Raw genomic sequence first — 21,981 nt, 5'->3', positions numbered from 1 at the left:
TTGTTTGACACGTGTTATGCACTAAAAACAGTTTGCCAGTGCAATTATGTCAGCCCCACAGCTGGCTGCCCTTTCTCTCCCAGCCTACAAGCTCCTGCTCCTGTCCTTGCCTTTGGCACAGCACCTTGCCTGGACCACTCTGATGAGTCTCTTAAAGGTTGAGCCAGCAAAAAGTGGGACACTGAACTATTAACATCTTGACTCCTTGTACTAGTTCACTCCAAGGTGATTAGTGCTGGTGGATAGGAGATGGTGGAACATACAGCAAAAAGATGCAACAGGCAAGGCATGTGGGTAGATAACAGTAGAGCCGGTGTCCATGTCTGTCTAAGCTGCAAGATCAGCTTAAACTGCAATTTGATATGCCCCAAGTCCTCTGCAGGAATATACTGTACAAGAGCTAAGTACCAACTTGGCAGCTAGTGGTATTAGGCAATGTATATTACATTCTAGAGGAAACCCATGAACAAATATTTCTTTTGAACTGCAATAATAACAACAATCTGCTCATCTAAAAGGAAACATGACATGACTGTCTAGCATATGTGATGTATGCATTTGAAGCATACCAGCACTCTCTAATGAGCATACAGTAAATATAGTCAGCAGTTTCCAAAAAAGGATTTCATTGCTTAGAGTTGTAAGTAAAGCAGCAAGCTGTTGTAACGCCACAATAGTGAGAACTGAGCAGCAGGAAGGAACACAGTAGTTGATTCTTGGCTGCCAGAAAGTGAATTCCTGTAAGAAACAGGTATTTCACAGCAGAGGTAAATAATTAATTGATAAAATTAGCTACCTGCCACACAGCTATTAGTACTAATTATTATAATCTAAGTACGCAGATAATTAAGTCATGTTATTCTTACAACATTCTGTGCATAAACTCCAAACAATGAAGAGGATTTCACATGACTCCTATACAATGACATTCAAAACATACTCCTGAGAAAATGAATATAGTTACAAAAGATCAGCTGTTTTCTGTTTCCCCTAAAATAAGTACAACAAATCAGCAATGAAGGTTACACTACCCAGCTTCTGATACTATTAGCTTGCCATATCTCAAGGAAGAAACACTTCCGTTTAGTTGACTACCTTTTTATTATAAATAATGCAATTATCCTCACTTAAACAGGCCAAGATGTTCACATAATTATTTGTAAGGACTGCATCTCAGAAATATAGGTATTTAATGTAATTATTAAAATATCAAAGAATGAACAAACGTGTGGAAAGCCTTGTTCTACAACATCCATTAAAGTCTTCACATAACACCCTCTTTTGTTTACAGAATTGGGGATATTTTTTCCTAGCATTGTAACAGAAATAAACTAGCATATCTAGAAATAAACTGAAGATATTATGTACTAAAGCGGTACTACATTGAAATAATTTATTTTACATTCTTTTGTTTCATAACTTCAAGGTAAAAGAATTGATAGAATATTTAATGATAGTAACTTTCCTCAGAAAGTATTCTGCATGAGGCTTGTGCACAGTTTTTTAAGCTAGTGATCATTCCTCAATGAGATACACAGAGCCTTAATGGCATATGCTTAGTAGAAATCATTAAAACTGTCCCTAAGTCAGTAAGAAACCAAAATGTTTTATCATGCATCTTATAATAAATATTGTTAGTGTTTGCCAAGAATCAGGTAACCATCTCACCTTCATCTAAAGGAACCTCTTCCTCCTCACATGGAGAAGGAAGAAGCGGCTGCAGAGGTTCCATATTAATTATGAGTTGCTTGTTCAGGGAGGGAGAACTGCGACTCTGTGTAATGCTGGTTCTAAAAGAACAGGGAAAACAGTGTCAGTTTATTCACAAAAACAACAACAACAACAAAACACTAAAGTCAAACAAATGATATCTCATTTCAGAATAGTTTGCAAAAATTGTGGTAGGCCTTGAAATATAACAAGCTCTTCACAATAAACACTGCTTTTGCTCACATCATGTTGCACTCTTGGCAGACAAACTTTCCAACATCTGAAGCATAAGAAATGTTTCTGGGCTTTGTGCAGCCTGTCACCTTCCGATCTCATGCACTATGGCAGTGTGTTGCTCCTCTCTGCACCACATGGCAGACACCAGTATTTGACTTGAAGGAATGCAGAGGGGATATAAATTGTTTTGCTGATATTGTAACACTGCCTCTATGACTGACTGAAGGACTTGCTATAGATTAAGCACTGCAAACTAAAGAATAAAGCAAGAACAACTCTATCCTTGTAGTTAACAGATAATAAGAGATTTCATTCTTAAGCACTGCGAACACTGCCTCTAATCCGTGCCTTTAGGTGCTCAGTTGAGTTTTCTTTCTTGTTTTACCTAACTCTAACAGATTTTCCTAATAGTGGATGTTGAACTTAGGAAAGTTTAAGGAATTTTGTTGATTTGCTTCAGTCACATGGCTCACTATGTCACTGAGAAAATAAAATGGTCCTTCAGAATAAATTATTTAGGGCCTGCATGTTACAGGCCTGAAATAGGAGGCTGAACCATTACATTTTAAAATATTTATTTTTGACATAAGCAAAGATGGAAGGAAAGAGGATTCTCTTGAATCTTTGACTTCAAATGGCACATAGATTTACATTTAGCACAGGCTAGCAACACCACCCATGCCGTGTTTTCTCCACCCATCCTCAGCTTTTCCCAAATTAGGTTCGGTCGTAAAACTGCAGGTGAAAGATACGGAAGCAGACCCAGGAGCAGAGCTAAAGTTTCACAAGTATGTTTCAAGTTCAAAAAAGACAACTTACAATGACAAACAGATAAACAAACTGAGTAAAACATGTATGGGAAATGAAGAGAAGGGACTGCAAGTCACTGAGGGTTTTGGTAAACTAAGGGCACAGATGTCCTGTTCTAAGTCACATTACATGTCATTAAATACTCTGTGGGGATAAAAAAGACCTCTTATTCAATCATTATGGTTCTCATTAACATACACCCAATGCAATATTTGTCCTCATTTGCATTACAAAGGATACTATCTAACAACTACTTTATTTAAATTTTCACTATCCAGAGAAGTTTTCCACTGACAGGACTGTTAACTATAATCACTGCAATCCAGCTGCAGCTCTGCAGGCTTGTTCTCTATCAACTCAATCTCTGTGCTTGTTGAAACAATCTATGAAGCAATTCCCAAAATGGGAACTGTGCCGGCGAACACCTACAAAGCTCCTATTGAGTACTTATTACAGATATTCCTCCTTCAAGAATGCTTGTTCAGTATGTATTTGTCAGAAAAAAACTGCCACTACATTAATGCCTAATGACTACATATTCCAGCAGATTTTCAGTCTACAATTTTTAAATGTAACATCCAAATACAACATTCTACAGGAGCCACCTTAGTGTACTATCTCTCAAGGGGTAAAGAGAAAAAGGGAGACTATAAAAAGAGAAAAAGAGAGAGCGTAAAGGGAGAAAAAAAATTATATGTATTTCTTTATACCAACAATCACACAATTACCTGTAGATGTTTTGCATCTGAAAAAAATGTCATTTTCAGGATCCAAAAACAAAATCACTTTATAAAAAAAAACTGGCTTTTTTTTTTTTTTTTTTTTTTTTTTTTGCTTTTTTTTTCTTTTTTTTGCTTTTAGCTGAAACTATTATATTCCATGACTTTGGCCAAGAAGGCCAATGGCATCCTGGGCTGCATTAGAAACACTGTGGCCAGAAGGAGCAGAGGGGTGATCAACCCTCTGTACTCACCATTGTTGAGGCCACACCTCGAGAACTGTGTTCAATTTTGGGCCCCTCAATACAAGAAAGACAGTGAGGCCCTGAAACGTGTCCAGAGAAGGGCAACAAAACTGGTGAGGGGTCTGGAGCACAAGACACAGGAGGAGAGGATGAGGTAGCTGGGATTGCTTAGTCTGGAGAAGAGGAGGTTAAGGGAAGACCTCATCACGCTCTACAACCTCCTGAAGGGAGGCTGTGAAGAGCTGGGATTTGGCCTCTTCTCCCAGGCAACAAACAGGACCCAAGGAAATGTCCACAAGTTGTACCAGGGGAGGTTTAGATTAGACATAAGGAAAAACTTTTTCTCTCAGAGAGTGGTCAGGCACTGGAACAGCTGCCCAGGGAGGTGGTGGAGTCGCCAACCCTGGCAGTGTTCAAGAGGCGTCTGGAGAGGGAGCTAGGAGATATGGGTTAGTGGTTTGCTGTAGGTACGGTAAAGGGAGGACGGTTGGACTAGATGATCTTGTAGGTCCTTTCCAACCTTGTGATTCTATGATTCTGTGATTTAGTCAGGAGCGCTTTAACCTAGAGTTGCTAGGGGAGGGGATCCTCAAACCTGGACCTGAACTCCACCTGAGGATAAATGAGGAGCCGACAGAGTTTATGGGTTAAGGTTGAAAGGAAGGCAGGGGAAGGTGACATCATAGTAGGGGTCTGCTACAGGCTGCCTGATCAGGAAGACCGAGTGGATGAGGTCCTTTGTAAACAGATAGGAGCAGCTTCACGTTCAAAAAGCTTGGTCCTCATAGGGGACTTCAACCACCCTGATATCTGTGGGATGGACAACAAAGCATTGCACCAGAAATCAAAGAGGTTTCTGGAATGTGTTGATGATAACTTCCAAGTAGTACAGGAACCTCAAATATTGGGTTAGGAAAGCTAAAACCCAGGCAGAAGTAAATCTAGGACAGAAAGGGGAACACGTATATCAGTGATTAAAAAGAACATAAGGGAGGATGTGGGCCCTCTCTGGAAGGAAAGTAGAGGCCTGGTCACGAGGAACACAGAGAAAGCTGAGGTGCTCAATGGCTTCTTCAGTCCTCGCTGGCAAGGGCTCTAGGCACAGAGCCCAGACTGCAGAACTGCCGTGCTTGGTAAGATCACGGGGGCAGATCCAACTGAAGGCCCTACTGCACCACACGGAAAATAAAGACAAGGTGACTGGTGGTCATCAAAATGGTTTCACCATGGGCAAGTCACATCTGACAAACTTGGCGGCCCATGTCAAGTTCATCAAGTTCAACAAGGCCAAGTGCCCTGAGCTGGGGCAATCTCAAGCACAGATAAAGGTGGGGTGCAGAATGGCTTCAGAGCAGCACTGAGGAGAAGGATTTGGGGGTGTCAGATGATTCAGCACAAGGTGGCAATGAACGCTTGCAGCCTGGAAGGACAAATATATCCCGGGTTTCATCAAGAGAAGCGTGACCGGCAGGTCGAGGAGGTGGTTCTGCCCCTCTACGCTGCTCTTGTAAGAGCCCACATGGAGTACTGCGTCCAGTTGTGGGGACCCCAACACAAGGACACTGAGCTGTTGGAGCAGGTCCAGATGAGGGAAATGGAGATGATCAAAGGGCTGGAGCACCTCCTCTATCAGGACAGGCTGAGAGAGCTGGGAACTTCGGCCTGGAGAAGAGAAGGCGCAGGGGGACCTTACAGCAACCTCCCAGTATCTGAAGGGAGTCCATAAGAAAGCTGGGGAGGGACTTTTTATAAAGGCGTGTAGTGACAGGATGAAGGACAATGGTTTTAAACTGGAAGAGGGCAGATTTAGAATACGTACTAGGAAGAACTTTACTGTGAGGGTGGTGAGACGTTGGAACAGCTTACCCAGTGAGGCTGTGGACACCTCCTCTCCCTGGAAGCACTCAAGGCCAGGCTGGACGCTCTGTGAGCAACCTGGTCTACAGCGAGGTGTCCCTGTCTAGAGCAGGTTGGAACGAGGTGCTCTTAAGGGTCCCTTCCAACACAAACCATTCTAAGATTCTATGACAGAAAAACAGGCCAGCTCTCCCACATTGTTTCAGTGTCATTTATTTATAAAACAGGCTCTGGGACAACCCGATCGGGTATTTGTTCCACGTGCTGCATCACCTGTGATAGAAACCAAGGAAGCCTACAGCAGGCCTCAGGACTCAGCAAGCCTTTTTGGCTCAAAGCAGGGCCAGCTGGAGCAGCTCATCATGAGAGTACCCAGAAGGGCCTCCATGCAGCTGCAGGGTTGCCGCGTGTCATTCCATGGCATTGTGATGCAACAGTGGGTGAGCGTGACATAAAGCTGCAGGCTGGAACTCCGGCTGAGGTGGCCTCAGTTCGCTGCTGCTGGAGCGAGAGGTGGCAGCGGAGGGTTGCAGCTCTCAGAGAGTTCCTACCAGGAGCCATGGAGCGCTGTAGCACTGCTGGATTCCAAAATCCAGATGAATTTCAGAGCAGAGCGGGGAAGAGCGGAAAGGTGAGTGCTGCTACATCAAGCGAGAGCTGAGTGCAGCAGCCTGGGGTATGCGGGGCTGCTCTGGGGCTGTAGATGCTCTCCAGAGGCTGAGGGACATTTCTTCTCATGCTGGTGCTGGAGAAGGCTTGCAGGGAATTGCACCTCTCTGCAACATCCCAGCATCGGGTACAGAAGTGGGGAGGGAGCTGCCAAAGGGAGCAGAGGTGGGCTGGAGAGGGGAATGGAGTGTCTGAGTGTCCAAGCGTGTCTTTGTCTTTCTAGCTCCGACCCGGAGGACAGAAAGTTGGAGCAGGAGGTAGCGGGCTGCTGGACCTTCCACTCGGGGTCAAAATCCCTGTGCAGCCCAGCACCAAGCCTGTCTTCAGTAGGACAAAGCTGGGGGAAAAGGTGAGAGGAGGAGGGAAGCGTCAAAAAGGCCTCTTGTTTCCTGGGGTTGCCACCATGCCAACAAGGCCTTGTGGCCACCGGCTCTATTGTGGGAGCTGTGACCCTCTGCCTCAACTGCATATGGGAATGAGGGGATGCTTCTGGCTCCACAGCAGGGAGACAACCAAGGGCTTGCCAATAGCAGTGCCCGCCAGTCAGGAGAGGGTCTGAAAACTGGGCTCTTCACACTGGACGAGCTCTCCTGCAACAGTTCCCTCACCCTATCTGGCACCAGGCAAGCAGGCAGCTGCTGGCCATGTGTTGGGATGCCGGGGCCAGGCACCCATCTGGCACAGCCAGAAATGTGGAGACTGGGTCATTCCTGGAGGAAGGTGCAACCTTCTGCTCTCCCTCTGGGAGGACTTAGAAAAACCCCGACATGACTGTTTGGGAAAGAGGCAAGAGGCCAGCCTGTGGGTGTGAGCAGCTTGGAAGCGTCTCTGTCTCTTTGCTGCTCTCTCCTTCCCCATTCAAACTCTACAACACATCTCTTTCCAGCTCCACCAGCCACATCCTCAGTTCGACCTGAGCGATCCGTTCTCTCACCGGCTGAGCACAGAATACAACAGCCTGCACGACCCGCATCTGCGGAAGTTCCACAACCGCAAGGACAACCTGCGGAACTTGAAGAAAAGAGGCTTGGTCACCGAGGATGGCAATGTAGGTTTGGCTCTTGGGCTGACCAACACAGGTCTCCTCAGGAGGGCTTTCCAGGCTGCCAGGCAGGGGCCTGACACTGCAGCCAGGAGTCCTCTTGGCCCTGGGAAGGAGAGAGGAGGCAGCGGCCCCCCAGATGGGGACAGGAGGGTGAAGAGGAGCAGCTCCCCTGCTGCTGGGGGCCTGCACATTGGTGGGCAGCTACCTCGGCAGTTTTTGAGTGCCATCTGTCATTGTCTCCTCTGTAGGTTGTCTGCACTCTGAAAGAGTTCAACGAGTACAGGCAGTACCTGACCAGGCTGAAGCTGGACCACAAGCAAGCCAAGAGGCGAGAAGAGGTAGGCAAAGCCCAGTATTGGAAGGCGCGTGTGTCAGCGGCATGGCACTGAGGGCATGGGCTTTACTTGATGGATCTGAGGGAGATGGGGAAAGCAAAAAAGGTGAGGGACGGGCTGGTGGTCTAGGCATTGCGGCATGGAAAGGACAACTCAGCTCAGAGCTGAGCTAGCACAGCGTGCTGGTGTGAAGGCAGCCTGGAAAGTCGCTTGCTTACAAACAGAGCACTGTGGCAGCCATTCTCTTCTGCCCTCATTGCAAGGCTGAAGCAGAGTGCTTGCCCTCATCTGCATAAAGCATCAGCACTTAGGGTGGGAAGCACTCTCTAAGACAAGACCAAGCATCAACCTGCTGTTCCCTTCCAGGAGGAGCTTCTTCGGGAGATTTCCAATTTGAAGAAATCTGCCAACAGACTAAAGAAGGCCATGTCCGATTTCCAGCCCGGTCCCGCGGATTACATTGTGGGTACAAAAATCAGACCCACAAAGCTTCATAAACCAGCTGGCCCCTCTCCTTCATGCCATAATCTCCTGTCTGGCCAGCGCAGAAGGAAAGTGCCTTTGATGGAGCATGGCCTTCAGGGAGACTCATTGAGCACAGGGCGTGCAATGAACCTGCCTGAGAAGTTACCCAAACCTGAGTTGGGCAGGGAAGGCTCCAAACTCCCCAGAAGCATCCAGGCTGCTTCTGCATCAGCAACAGTCTCCAGACTCCCCAGAAGCATCCAGGCTGCTTCTGCATCAGCAACAGTCTCCAGACTCCCCAGAAGCATCCAGGCTGCTTCTGCATCAGCAACAGTCTCCAGACTCCCCAGAAGCATCCAGGCTGCTTCTGTATCTACAGCAGACTCCAGACTCCCCAGAAGCATCCATACTGCTTCTGTATCTACAGCAGACTCCAGACTCCCCAGAAGCATCCATACTGCTTCTGTATCTACAGCAGACTCCAGACTCCTCAGAAGCATCCATAATGCTTCTGTATCTACAGCAGACTCCAGACTCCCCAGAAGCATCCAGGCTACTTCTGCTTCAACAAGAAAGCCACAGATCCCTGGACACTGCAAATTCAGAGGGATGTCTGAAAAACAAGCAGGGAGACTTCCAGAGGAGACTAGGACTCGGCAGAGAGAAGTCAAGGGGAAGCTGAAGGCACCAGATCATCCTGTCTACTCCCTAAGGAATGCTTCCCAAAAGAACAGCCCAAATGTATCTAGGAGCACCAAAAGAGCAGAGCCTTCAAAGATTCCACCTCTCAATACCGAGCAGAAAATCGCATTGCTGGCTTGGAATGTTGCAGGGAGCATGCTGAAGAAAGCCTGGAAGTAGAATTCATTCAAATCCAACACACTGCACCTGAGCCAAGGCCAGCTGCCAGGCTGTGGGAGCAGTCCATTACTGGAATAACATTCAGAACAGGAAAACCAGAGGAAGGGAAGCCTCTGACAAAGCATCCTCACAGGCTTCCTTCACAAAGTCATACTAGAAGCCTCTGAAAGTGGAACATGTTACCAATTGTAGAACCACCTTTGTAGCTTCTCACTCTGAGCAAGACTTTGGCTGCAAATATTCTGAAACCATCGAGCTTCCTACCAGCCATCTCCATCAGAGGCAGCCACAGCCATCCCAAGTGCCTCTGTAGTGGCGGAGCAGGAAGGAAGGACGAGGCTCATCAGAAGAGCAGAGCCCAGCAACAAGCCAGAGAGAAAAGTTGCCCACGATCCAACCGATACCAAGCGCTGCTGACGTGTCTCATCTGAGTAGCAGCATTTGCCAACAGTTTATGGCCTGGTTCGGCTCGGTTCCACGCCTGGCGGGGCGGAGGGACCTGAAGATCCAGGCCCCAGGGAAGGAAAAAGGGAAAAAAAGGGAAAACAAGTAGAGACATGGGCCAAAAACCAAAACAGTGTCAACAATCTGAGAAGAAACACACTCATTTACCAAAGAAGATATCAGAATGCAAGATAACACACTGCACTACAATATAATACAACATCATTAGAATTAAAACCAATAAAAACAACAACAAAAAATTACAAAGTGTGTCTGAAAATTGAAGTCCTTATTCTAAAGCCGAGGTGAGACAACCCAGCGAGCTCACATGCTGCTGGGATCAAAAAGGAAAGGGGAGGTCAAGTGATTTACAAATGGCTTTTATCTTTTGCTCTGAGCAGAAAGGGTGACAGAGCAGCAAGCAATCCTCTGGGGGATGTAGTTGTTCTCTTCTGGGACAGGCAGTGCTACAGGCTTGAGGCAGAATGGCTGGATGACTGTGAAGAGGAAAGGGACCTGGGGGAGGTGGTCGATGTGTGCCCGGGTGGCCAAGAGAGCCAACGGCATCCTGGCCTGTATAAGAAATAGTGTGGCCAGCAGGAGCAGAGGGGTGATCATCCCTCTGTACTCAGCTCTGGTGAGGCCGCATCTCAAGTACTGTGTGCAGTTTTGGGCTCCTCACTACAAGAAAGACAGTGAGGCCCTGGAACGTGTCCAGAGAACGGCAACGAAACTGGTAAGGGGTCTGGAGCACAAGACATAGGAGGAGAGGATGAGGTAGCTGGGATTGCTTAGTCTGGAGAAGAGGAGGCTCAGGGGAGCCCCCATCACGCTCTACAACTTCCTGAAGGGAGGCTGTGAAGAGCAGGGATCTGGCCTCTTCTCCCAGGCAACAAACAGGACCCAAGGAAATGTCCACAAGTTGTACCAGGGGAGGTTTAGATTAGACATAAGGAAAAACTTTTTCTCTCAGAGAGTGGTCAGGCACTGGAACAGCTGCCCAGGGAGGTGGTGGAGTCGCCACCCCTGGCAGTGTTCAAGAGGTGTCTGGATGAGGTGCTACGAGATATGGTGTAGTAGTTTAGTGGGTAGCAATGGTGATAGGAAGACAGTTGGGCTAGATGATCTGGTAGGACCTTTACAACCTTGTGGTTCTATGATTCTATGATCAGGCACTGAACAAGCTGCCTATGTAAGTGGCATCCCTGAAGGTAGTTTAAGATACGTCTGAATATGAACTAACATGTCCTAAGACTCAGGAGGTTGGACTTGATGATCTCAAGGTTCCTTCCCAGCTTAGATGATTCTATGGAATCCCATTTTCTTGCCTCTTCAGAAAGAATTTGTTTTCTTTGATTAGGTTTTGACAGTTTACATTGTCAGGGCAATAAGTGATGAAGACTACAAAGAATAAGCTTGCTCATAAAGTCCAGATGATTACTTCTAACAAGTTGACTTTTTTTTTTCTTAAATAATGAGCAAAATTTTTGCATTTTAAGCTCACTGGATTGTGGAAAAACTATTAAGTCTACCTTTAAATATTCCCATATGTGTACACAAAACAAAATCTTTTGGAACTGGGCAAGAATTGGGAAATAAATGACACTGTACTTATCTGTCAAAATCATGTAACAAAATTCCATGTCTAAATACAGAAAATAATACAATCTAATCATCAATTAAAGCTAGCTTCAAAGCAGCACAAATTAACTTCTCTTGTGTAGGAGACAATATACGACTGTCAAAATTTTCTGTCACTGGCAACACATATTTCCAAATGTTTCAGCATGGATGTTCCGAATGACAGTCACTACACCCCCCAGAAAAGGAAAGAGAATGTCTCTGTGGAGTGCAGGCCTCTTGTCCTTAAGCTGTAATACTGAATGTGTAGACGTACCTGTGAACTTCTGGGGGTTCCCTCTGGATTTTAGAGCTTGCCTCGACCACCTCTTTGGCTACTTTTCCACTGCATTAAAATAGGAATTATATATTCAAGCAAATAAATATTAAGATGAGCTCATTACATGACAAGAACTATACGCACATAATTTATGTATTTTTAAAAAAATAAAAAAAATTTTAAAAAAAAGCCTCAAATTAAAAACTGCTAATAAATCATCATCAAAGCCACTGAAGAAAAAGAAGCATTTTGTAATCGAATGTTATGTGTTACTAAAACCTACCCAGTAGCACACCCTTTTTCCAGAGCTGTCCAGCAACTCTGCTGAAAATTAAACATGATCTACACTAGCCATGCGTCCTTGTTTCTTAGAAGCTACACCAAAACAGGGTCCCCATTACAGTGGAACTACTGTTTGACAGAAGCCTGCATTAATTTTAGTTTACAGGAGACATAAAAGGGACAATACAAACTATTTTCAATTCTGACCTGAAGTAGGTTTGAAAAAGTCCTCAGAAAGGGAAAACTTTCAATTTGCCACAGGTAATAACTGCATTTTTGTTTGTTTGTTTTTTAACTTTCTGAAATAGTTTAACATGAAAAAGAAATAGGAAACACACACCTATAGCGAAATCTGCTGCCTTTAAAAAATATCTTGCTGCTGGACATGGTCTTGATCTGGCTGGATTTTGCATACCTTGATGAAAAAGAAAAAAGGCTGTTATATTTTCAGCACTGGAGAAACTTGATATGCAAAACTCAACAAGTTCATTTACAATCCATGCTGTTTTTATACAACGAAGTAATTTTCAATAATTTGTCTTACCAACTTCTTCTAGACCTAGAAATGATTTTGTATTGTCACACAAAACAATGCAAACAGTGCAGCTTAACTGAACATAAAGTGAGAGATTACCTGCATAGGAAAACATGAAAATGAAATGCAAACACTTGCTGCATCCCTAGGCCAAGTTTACTCTAGTAGAAGACAACATGACTATCATTTCCACTTTCCCACTAATCAAACAAATAAGAAATAAAGAAGCAGTATATTTGTCTCTAAAAGCAGGTGTGTTTACGGTGTCTCTATGCTGTCAACTTTAAGAAGCCTCCGTCATACCATCATTACCACTCTTCCGTAACCACAAAGCATGACAATCAGAGCCTGACCTACAACAATCATGGAAGAGTACAACCTCAGGCATGCTATTTACTTGATGAACAGTGGCTTCAAAATGGCAAACTTATTTCATTTGCGTCTCTCGTTCTCAGATCCTTGTGGAAGATTTTCTATGGCGTATAAGTAGTTGAAAATAATCACAACCATTAACCAAGAGCCTGGACTGAGTCATAACTACAACTCAATTTTTCACTGTAGAGATGAATTAGCAGTTCTAGTGTAGCACCTTATATTTCTGGCATTCTCACTGAATACACTACTTGAATTATAAGGATACATGATCAGTATTAAAATAAGAGAAGGAATCTCCTCCGAAATAAAGCAAATTATTAACATCCATGGCAGAAGATACATTCTTCCTCTGCAGTTATGAGGTAAGGGTAAGGATTCTGCCTTACAGCATCTCCCTTTGTGTTACTACATCCCACTAAGAAAATTGTTAAGTAAAAATAACAATGCTATTGTATAAGGAGAGACAGCAGAAAGCAGAAAAAAACTACCCACCCAAGGGGAAGTGTTTCTAAACACAAGTTCAATACCATGTCCATCCAACACCACCTTTCAGTTTCTAAAAATTTTGTAACACTGGCTTGTAATAAAATAATAATCCCTCTGAACATGCATATTTTTTCTTTTCATTTTGAATTATGATAATGAAACAGAACATTTCATTTTGAATAATCTTCTAGTGACACGCATATTCTTTTCCTTTTACTACGGATGATGACTGCAGTTTTACTTACTTGTAAAAAGCCTGGTTCTCCACCCCACACTTCCAAAGATGCTTGCAGGCTGCTGGTGTTGAGGTATGGAATGTTAGCACAGCCTTTTTCTGTGTGCAAGAAAAAGACAAATAAAACAAACAAACTTTTGAAATCTGAAAGACTGAAGCAGTCGAACCTGATGACTATCACGAATAATCAGATAGACTGAAGACCAAGTTGTCCTGTGTATCATCCATCTATAGTTCACAAAAAGAAATATATCCCATATGTAGCTGGTATCAAACTACTTGGGTGAATTTTTCATAAATAAAAAGGAATGCCCTGAAGGGGCAGAGAAGGACATATATATATATATAAGTGACTTCCAAGATAAATCTGTACTGACAGCCTTCAGCCCAAAATCAAAGTCTTTCTGTTCAATGTTCCACCATTATACAGTTGCTGCACTGCTTACTCCTTCCCTGTTCCTATCACGAGATTCTCCTGGCTGCCATACAAACAGTTCCTGATACTTCAGGTACTGCTTCCTTCCCTCATTTTCTGTTCTTCATCCAGACTGCATCCAAAGCCACAGTGCTCGGCTAAATCACTCTCCCCAAGGGGAAGCACTGATTAGAGCACACTGTAGGGAAAATTTCCACAATTTTAATTGCAAGAGTCCAATGGCAGTACTATAATTAGGACAGACTTCATCCTACCTAGCTGAGCAGAATTTGAGAAAGTGATCCTAAAAAGACAAAAATATTTTGCTCTGATCCAGAATTCAACACCACTGAGATGCTGTTTATGCTTTAGAGTAGGCAGGTACAGCTTTAGTGTTTGAAACCTATTAAAACAATCAAAACCAGGTGCAATCAACTCAGCACTGCCTGCAGGTTGAGTAAGAAACATTTCAATCCCTTGCAAATAAGACACTCTTCTGATAACAATATTCACATTCATATGAATTCAATTTTAGAAAAAAAAAGAAAAAAAATATGTAATTATCCTTACAGTTTGTAGAGGTTTAAGTTTGGTTTAAAATGATATTATATTTAAGCTGACTCTAAATCAAATACAGAACTCCTGTAAAAATATTAAAACCAAACCTCTTTCTGAGCTCCAAACACATAAAAAGTCTTCCCTTCAAATTTCAGCTTGTAGACATCACACCTAGAAAGAGAAAAATGATTTACTGTAGACAATAGACTGAGCTGCAGGTAAGAAAATAACTTGCATGCAGACCTCACTGAATCACAAACATCAAGCAGGCTTTCAAGAGACAACAGCTTCAAGAAAGATCTTCAGCATAAAACCTTTAGCATAAAAGTATGTAATATTACAATTTCCTTTACAGCAGAGAAAATAAGCAGAGTATTTGTTTTACTATCCCAGGCACCTGCAAAAAGTTAATTTGGGATGCTGGAAAAGGTTTGACAGCACTTATTATTGGGAGTTGTGTGTTGCTGATCAATCAGATCCTGGATTGAAAATTATTCATGAATAAAGTAAATATTTGTAAACAACAATATGACAATAAGTCAAAGGCAAACCAGGAATCCAAAGACACTTCAGTTGAATCAGTGAGCTAAAACAATATATTACCAATACATTACAGTGACAATAATTTACAGAACCAATCTGTTTTCTAAAACCCAGCACAAACTAAAGCATGCAGTACACTTTGCTACTCATTATTGTTATCTTTTGGAGTGCCCACCATAAATAATGCCCTCTGTAATGAATAGTTAAGTTGTTGGTCTTCAAAATTTATTGAGATTTACTGGAATAAGATCAGTAAGATCTGAAGACAAGGAAATCTCAAATATGAATCTGAATTTTTACCTAGTGGTGTAAAAATCAGCTAATAATAGTAAAAGCTATTCAGTTCTATGTTTTATGAACAAAAAGAACAGTACAAGCATCACACTGTATCTAGATCAATCTCATTAGATCAACCTTCCAATAGCCAGCATAACACTGAGACAACTTCATGAATTTTCACCTATCAATATTTTATTTTGTTTACATGCCAGTGGACTACATGAATACACAGAGATCTTCAAGAAGTCACTTTACCCTTGCATAGAAACAAGAAACATAAAGCACTCAAGTTCAATTCCCACAGTATGGTGGATACAAGCTTAGCAAGAGATACTCTCTCCTTCTATCACAGAATGACACTACAGTTACCTGGGCATGATGCCAGAAGCACAAACTACTTAAACATTCTTACCAGAGAAACCTGATATTAACCCTAGGGAAACTACAACATGAATCAAAGGATCATAAATGCACAGTATTCGACAAACATCCCCAGAGCTGCATAGAGAAATGTATGTTACATGTACCATGTCAAACCTCTGATGATTTCATATTATTCAGCAGGGAGATCTCTATAGGTGTAGGAGAGCACATCTCTATGTAAATAGCTGCCTCACCATTTCCTCATGTCCAGCCCACCTCCTTCCCACAAGAAAGGCAGGGGCCGCTTCTAAGCTTCTGATGTTGGCACCAGTTTAGCAGCAAGACCAAAATGAGATTCATGAACTTCTTAGCATGCCTGTACACACCATGATCCACACTGCTGAGAGTACAGACACCTCCTGTCAAATCATCAGTAGAAGCTCAGCTTTACCTCTGCCTTAAACATGGCTGAGGCTGGAAAACTAAGTCTAATATTTTAAAGGAAAAAGGTGGGGGGGAGGCTGGGGGAGAAGAAGTGAAAAGAAGGAAAAATAGAGGGGAAAAAAACATCCTCACCTTGAGGAAAGAAGAAAAAAAAAAAAAAAAAAAAAAAAAAAAGATTAAAATAAGAGAGAAGGACAAAGCAAGAAGAGAAAGTCCAGTTCTGGGGCCCCCAGCACAAAAAGAACGTTGAACTGCTGGAGCATGTCCAGAGGAGGGCCATGAAGATGATCAGAGAGCTGGAGCATCTCCCCTGCTCCCCTGTTAGGGCAGGCTGAGAGAGCTGAGGCTCTTCAGCCTAAAGAGAAGACTCCAGAGGGAATTACAGCAGCCTTCCAGAAAGGGGCCAACAGGAAAGCTGTGGAGGAACGTTTTATAAGAGCATGTAGTACAGGATGAGGGGGAATAATTATAAACTAGAAGAAAGTAGATTTAGACTACGTATCTGCTTATCAAGTACTGTTTTTGAATTGAAGGAAGTCAATATGCTTCACTGGCGATTTACAGCAGAGCTGAAAAATCAGCTTACTTGTTTTAGAATTTTTACATTACGATAAATAACATATTCTGTTAAATCATTTTCACTGGAGGAAGCACAAAATCAAATTATTCTGCTTTTTACTTGAGGTCCTCTAAAAAAAGAAACATGATGAAGGAATATCCAAGTGGTTCACATTAAAGAAAGCAAATACAGGTGAAAATAATAGAAAGAAAGGAAGACAGAGAAGAAGAGGCTATTGAATGAATTAATGCACTCTTACATGCTTACCATTTTAACAAATGAATTCGTTTGTTCCCCTGAAAAACTACAAATCCTGCAGCTGTGAATCCTAAAAACGTAGTTGTTCCCGTTGAGTCCTTGAAAGAGAAAGAAGAAATATAATTTTGCCTTTACCAGTGAGACATTTGTTACTAATGCAGAAGTTATAATTACAGTATAGGCTACCTGCATTTTATTTTCCTTATCAAAGGAAATTATCTTCCAAGTTCTAACTTCTAAGCAACAAAGACTTGAAACAAATAGTGGTGAAACTAGCCTGATTTATGTCTATGTGTTTATCAGAGTAATGGAAGCTTACATTTTGTTTATTTTTGGCTCATGGCAACAAAGAATCTCTATGGATATTTATTAATTTTGTTTAAACTGTATTTCTTTTGTTTGCTAGTGGGATAGCAACTACAAACCAAGAATTCATATCTGATTCAGCATTGATATTTTTAAGATTTCACAATACCTTCTTTCTTTGTGAGATTTCTAATGAGACAATACTTTCAAAAGCTTTTATTAAAGAAAGCAAGCACTCTTGATTATAGACCAGAACATTTAGTGATAATAGCTGTTAAATTATGAAATGCCATTTATTAAAAAAAAAAAAAAAAAAAAAAAAAAAAAAAAAAAAAAAAAAAAAAAATTTAGTTCCATAGTAAAAGTTCTTCCCAGCTTTTTTGAGCAAAGAGAAACTTGAGAAAGTTTGGTATTAACTGGAGTTCCTGCCCACCCCAAATCCTAGACCCTCACCTTCTTAAAGTATATCGGGTTTATTGTGCCTTATGCTCAAACAATCAGGAAGATAATCATAAACTATCTTGCTTCTTGAGAAAGAGACTAACAAAGACACTGTGCTTTGTAGTTCACTTCCTTCATCACAGGCCATGAAGTCCTGTATGTTCCCACTCTGTAAGTCCTGCTACACAGATAGAGGAGGTGCTGAATGAATTCTGACTCTGTCCTAAGTGCCAACATAAGAGATTTAACTCTGAAAATTCACACTGCAGCTTTGAACTAAAGTTTACAATGTCACTGACTTCACTCATCTCTGAATCAGACCCTGTATTTCACACAGGAACAACACTCCTATCATAGTATACGTGAAATCTGAAGCAGCTTTATGTTACAGGTGACAGCCTGAAGGCACTCATCATCTGAGCAGCCAAATAGACAGCAATGCAACCTTCTGCTATTTGACCAAATTAGACACCATACAAGGTGATTTAAAATCAAAAGCAGCAAATAAAAAATGAAGTAGCAAACATTAAAAACTAACAAACTGTAGAGTATGTGGATAAAAACAAGTAATTATAAATGCAGGTATAAGGGACAATCAGAACTGGAAAGTAAAGTCACCTTCCTTTAAAGAACCACAAAACAATCAATTTGCTGTTCTTTCTAAGATTTTCCTATTTTGATGGTATTTGAAAAACTGTTCTGCCAAGGTCTGGTAATTTGCTTCAACTTCTGGACAACGGTAAGCCTGAATCTTGAAATTCCTGGCAAGCAAGTATTTAATACATGGCACATTCATGAAACCTTTGCAGTAAGTGCAAAGAAACTCTCAAGATGAATGTTCATAGTTTCTGTCATGACAATTTACTGCATGGTCCTGTCACAGGTTTTTCTGCAGAGACATTTTGTTTGATTGTTGAATGGACTCAAATGCTCTCCTGTGGCTTAAATGCAGTATTAGGGTTCTTTTATAACTGACTCCCTGTTCATGTCTAAATAAAAAGAAAATAGATCAAAATAAATTCAATTAATGACTTTTTATCAAATGTTAGTTAAAAACAAACAAACAAACAAACAAACAACTGTTACCTTGCAAGGATGAGGATCAACCCCATAAGTTTCTAATGAATGTGCTTTCAGTAGCAATTTAAATTCAGAAACAGCTGGGCTCTGACCTCTGAAAAGAAAAACTCTTAATCAAATATAAACAATTTTAACAATGTTCAGTTTATAACATAGAGATATAAAACTTTAATGTCACTTCCACAACTTAACTACCCAACGCAGCACCTTTTCAGGTAATTCTGGTAGGTTCTTTTAACATTTGTGAGATACAAGCATGTTATGCAGTTAACCAGAGTCATCTAATATCCTGCAGATATCTCTTGTCTTTTGATACGGAAGCACATCACCCTGAATATTAAGTAAGCTTCAGCATCTTTTTTCCACAAACTTTTGCTCCCAAATTCATCTAAAAGGATTGTCCAGATTAACAAACATTCCTTCCAGCACAGGGCATAAACACAGCAATCATATTACAGTCCACTCAGATGCACACCTAATTATAGCAGTGCTTGTTACTGCCACGATAGGTTAGAATCTGTCAGTATTTCCATTATATGCCCCTATTTTTAGGGTGTCTATAATCAACTGTGAACATAGACTAAAGGCTCAGACACAGCATGCAAACCTTGACTTTTGTTTTAGCTCCTCTAAGTCATGTTACTCTCAGCCCTAACATGGATTTGCAATGCCTGTTTGACAGTGAGCTGTTCTGAGCATTATTCTGTTTAGATTTTTGTATGACTAAAGAACATGACTCTGACAGATACATGGTTTTATGACAAGCGCTGCTCAGGACGTTTAGAAAGCCTGACTCATAAATCCTTCTCATACACATTATCCCAGAAATAGAGCACTGACAATCCTTCAAGAAACGCAGGAATGGTCATACTTTATCATACCCCTCCACTTTGACTCCCATTCTCACTCTGTGTCCTGTGCCACAAAGAAGTTAGCACCGACAAATACTCAGTGCAATGATGTAGAATAATTTCTCTTGTAGAAGTCTCTGCCATCCCTACAACTAAAAATTAAAACACTCTGACATAGAAGTCTCAGCAACCAGCTCAAAGTTCATTTGAACTCTGAAGATGATTCTAGCATACTTACAGATATCAAATCCCATTTTGAATCTACTGCATTAATGCCCTGTGGCAATATCTGAGTCATTAACCTTTGTTGTTAAAAGGTTTTAAATCATTCTCATCTGGACTCCACTATCCTTTATCCTCCATTGTGGCTTTTGGACCTCCTTAATACTACATTACTTGCATGTCATAACTTTTTTTTTTTTTTTTTTTTAAATTAAAAAAAAAAAAAAATAATGAAGTGCCTTTCTCCTTCCTTCACAAGTATCTAATAGAGATGAACTTGTATCAAAGGGAACACAAACACTTGCAAATGTGCATTTGTAAAGCTACACATTTTAAAAGACAGCATGAAAGCAGCAAACAAAAACAAACACACTTATTTTGCCCAATTAACTTTTTGATGGCTCCACTAGATATTTTTTGTTCCTTTTCAATACCAATAAATCATAATTGTTGAGTTCTGATAGAGCAAGTTTGTTTCATGTACCAATCAACTGCAAAGAATAGAAGTAATTACCTAAATTGACCTAGATTACTTTGATTGCTTATGCTGCATAGGGAGAAGTCAAACAAATGAAAGATCTGAGTGCTAAGCCTTACAGAAAAACAATAGCTTATAAAATCAAATTTTTCAGAACTTCCTTTGCTGGCACAAAGGAAAGTAACCAGTCTCTTAGTTTGAAAAGACTGAGAAATGATAAATAATTAGAAACAATGCGTTTGTGGATTTGGGTTGTTTGGATTTGGCATTTCCATTAGTGAAAAAAGCAGTACTACCTTGCAATCATCATAACAGCAAGAACACACATTAAAAAAAAAAAAAAAGAAAGAATTAGCATGCTCTCGTTTATAATCTCTGAGACCATGCTGCCTTTCTGCACATCAGGTGGAAAGAGCTGTAGAGCTGCGATACTTGGAAAAAAAGCAGACAAAATTGACACATTTGATGCTATCAGATTACAGGCAAATAAAACGGCTACCATGGGCAGCCTTATGAGAACAGCACAAAGCAGAAGTGATCTGTGTAATATGAAATGAAAAAGAAATTCCTGATTTATCTCTTACCAAGGGAGTAATACTCAACCTTCACAACATGCTTTTCTTTTGTAATGTAGTAATGAAACTTTCTTAAATAAAAAGATATCTATAGCAAATGCTAACAGTAAACAAAAGCCAGCATTTAATGATAATCACTAATTTCACAACAGATACTCCTTTTATTGGCTTTGCTAAAAAACCTTTCTATTCAAAGCAAACAACCTCTCACATTAACAACCAGAGCCCTGAAGAGGTGGCCTCTGCGAGAACCAAGCCCAGCAGATGCCCCATGTCAGAACAGAGCCATCTGCAGTTGCTCCCAAAGACACCCACTACTGCCAGAGCTGAACTATGAATGACGCTGGATGTGCCTCTGGGAAAGCAGATTTACGGAAAGGAAAAACTGCTGCATCACAGCAGCTGGGAGAGAGGAATGAGAAATGTGAGACTACCGCCCTACTGCATCAGGGTCAGTGCTAAAGGAGGTGCAACACAGCAGCTCCTTGCAGCTCAGGAGAGGCCCATGGAGAAGCAGGCTGATCCCTGCAGCCCACAGGCACCATGAGGAGCACATCTCCACACGCAGACATGGAGGAGCCCAAGGGGCAGAAGTCAGCGCAGCCTGTAGGCAGGGATGCAGCCCATGAAGAAAAGAAAGCGCAGTCACTCCTTACGGCCTTATGTGATAACCTCAACTTAGTCAATACGCATTCAATATTGAACTGAAGATGAATCCCATTTTTATATGTTGCAACCATTCTAGTAGCCAGCTCTCTCAAGACAAAGTTTTTGAGCAGGGCTACTAACATACCACAATGAAAATTTTCCATCTCAAATGAACAAATAATAAAATAAGTAAAATAAAGAAATGAAATAAGAATTGAAAAATAAGAATGTAAAATTATACCTCCACAGCTGTTAACAATGAATTAATTATTCATACCAGGAATCAATCAATCAATCAAAAAGTTCCTAATAAAATTTTTATCAAACAAAGACTTTAATAAAACTGAAAAGTTAGCAGCAGGCTTTATTTTTAACTTTAGGCTCATGAGTATTACACACAAGAGGATGCACAACCTCTGTTTATTCCCCAAAGAGCCTCCAGCCCTGAAGCACTTCAAAAACCAGGATGCACAGTGGGGAACACTTTCAGGATTGTCACAGCAATGATATACTTGCTTTGCTGGCTGATTCTAGAATTTTCTCCCCTTCATATCTTTCATTTGAGGTTATCTGATGCCATGATCAAGCAACAGTTCCTTTCAATAAATGGAGATTATATAGCAATAACAGCAAAAAGCATTTTCAATGCCAGTCTCAATGCCATTATGAATGGCCTTTTTTGAGCCATTTTATCTGCGTTCTGTGATTTCTCTTATTGACTTATGAGGTGCTTTGAAACACTATTACTAGC

The 21,981-nt window shown here is 41.5% G+C and overlaps 1 protein-coding gene across 3 annotated transcripts in view; it reads right to left on the bottom strand.

Moving 5' to 3' along the window:
- FRMD3 (FERM domain containing 3) overlaps positions 1–21,981 on the bottom strand; it is a 146,929-nt gene that overhangs the window by 24,920 nt on the left and 100,028 nt on the right. For all 3 annotated transcript variants that reach the window (XM_072360307.1, XM_072360310.1, XM_072360309.1), the window contains 7 exons: positions 18,463–18,550; positions 16,639–16,727; positions 14,291–14,354; positions 13,221–13,309; positions 11,920–11,994; positions 11,295–11,363; positions 1,669–1,790 (listed from right to left, as the gene is read on the bottom strand). In XM_072360307.1, coding sequence (XP_072216408.1) covers positions 1,669–1,790; positions 11,295–11,363; positions 11,920–11,994; positions 13,221–13,309; positions 14,291–14,354; positions 16,639–16,727; positions 18,463–18,550 — 596 coding nt within the window. The remainder of the gene's footprint in view (positions 1–1,668; positions 1,791–11,294; positions 11,364–11,919; positions 11,995–13,220; positions 13,310–14,290; positions 14,355–16,638; positions 16,728–18,462; positions 18,551–21,981) is intronic.

Source organism: Excalfactoria chinensis, chromosome Z (genome assembly GCF_039878825.1).
Source record: "Excalfactoria chinensis isolate bCotChi1 chromosome Z, bCotChi1.hap2, whole genome shotgun sequence".
Lineage (NCBI taxonomy): Eukaryota > Metazoa > Chordata > Aves > Galliformes > Phasianidae > Excalfactoria > Excalfactoria chinensis.
This window is presented reverse-complemented; position numbering and strand designations above follow the sequence as displayed.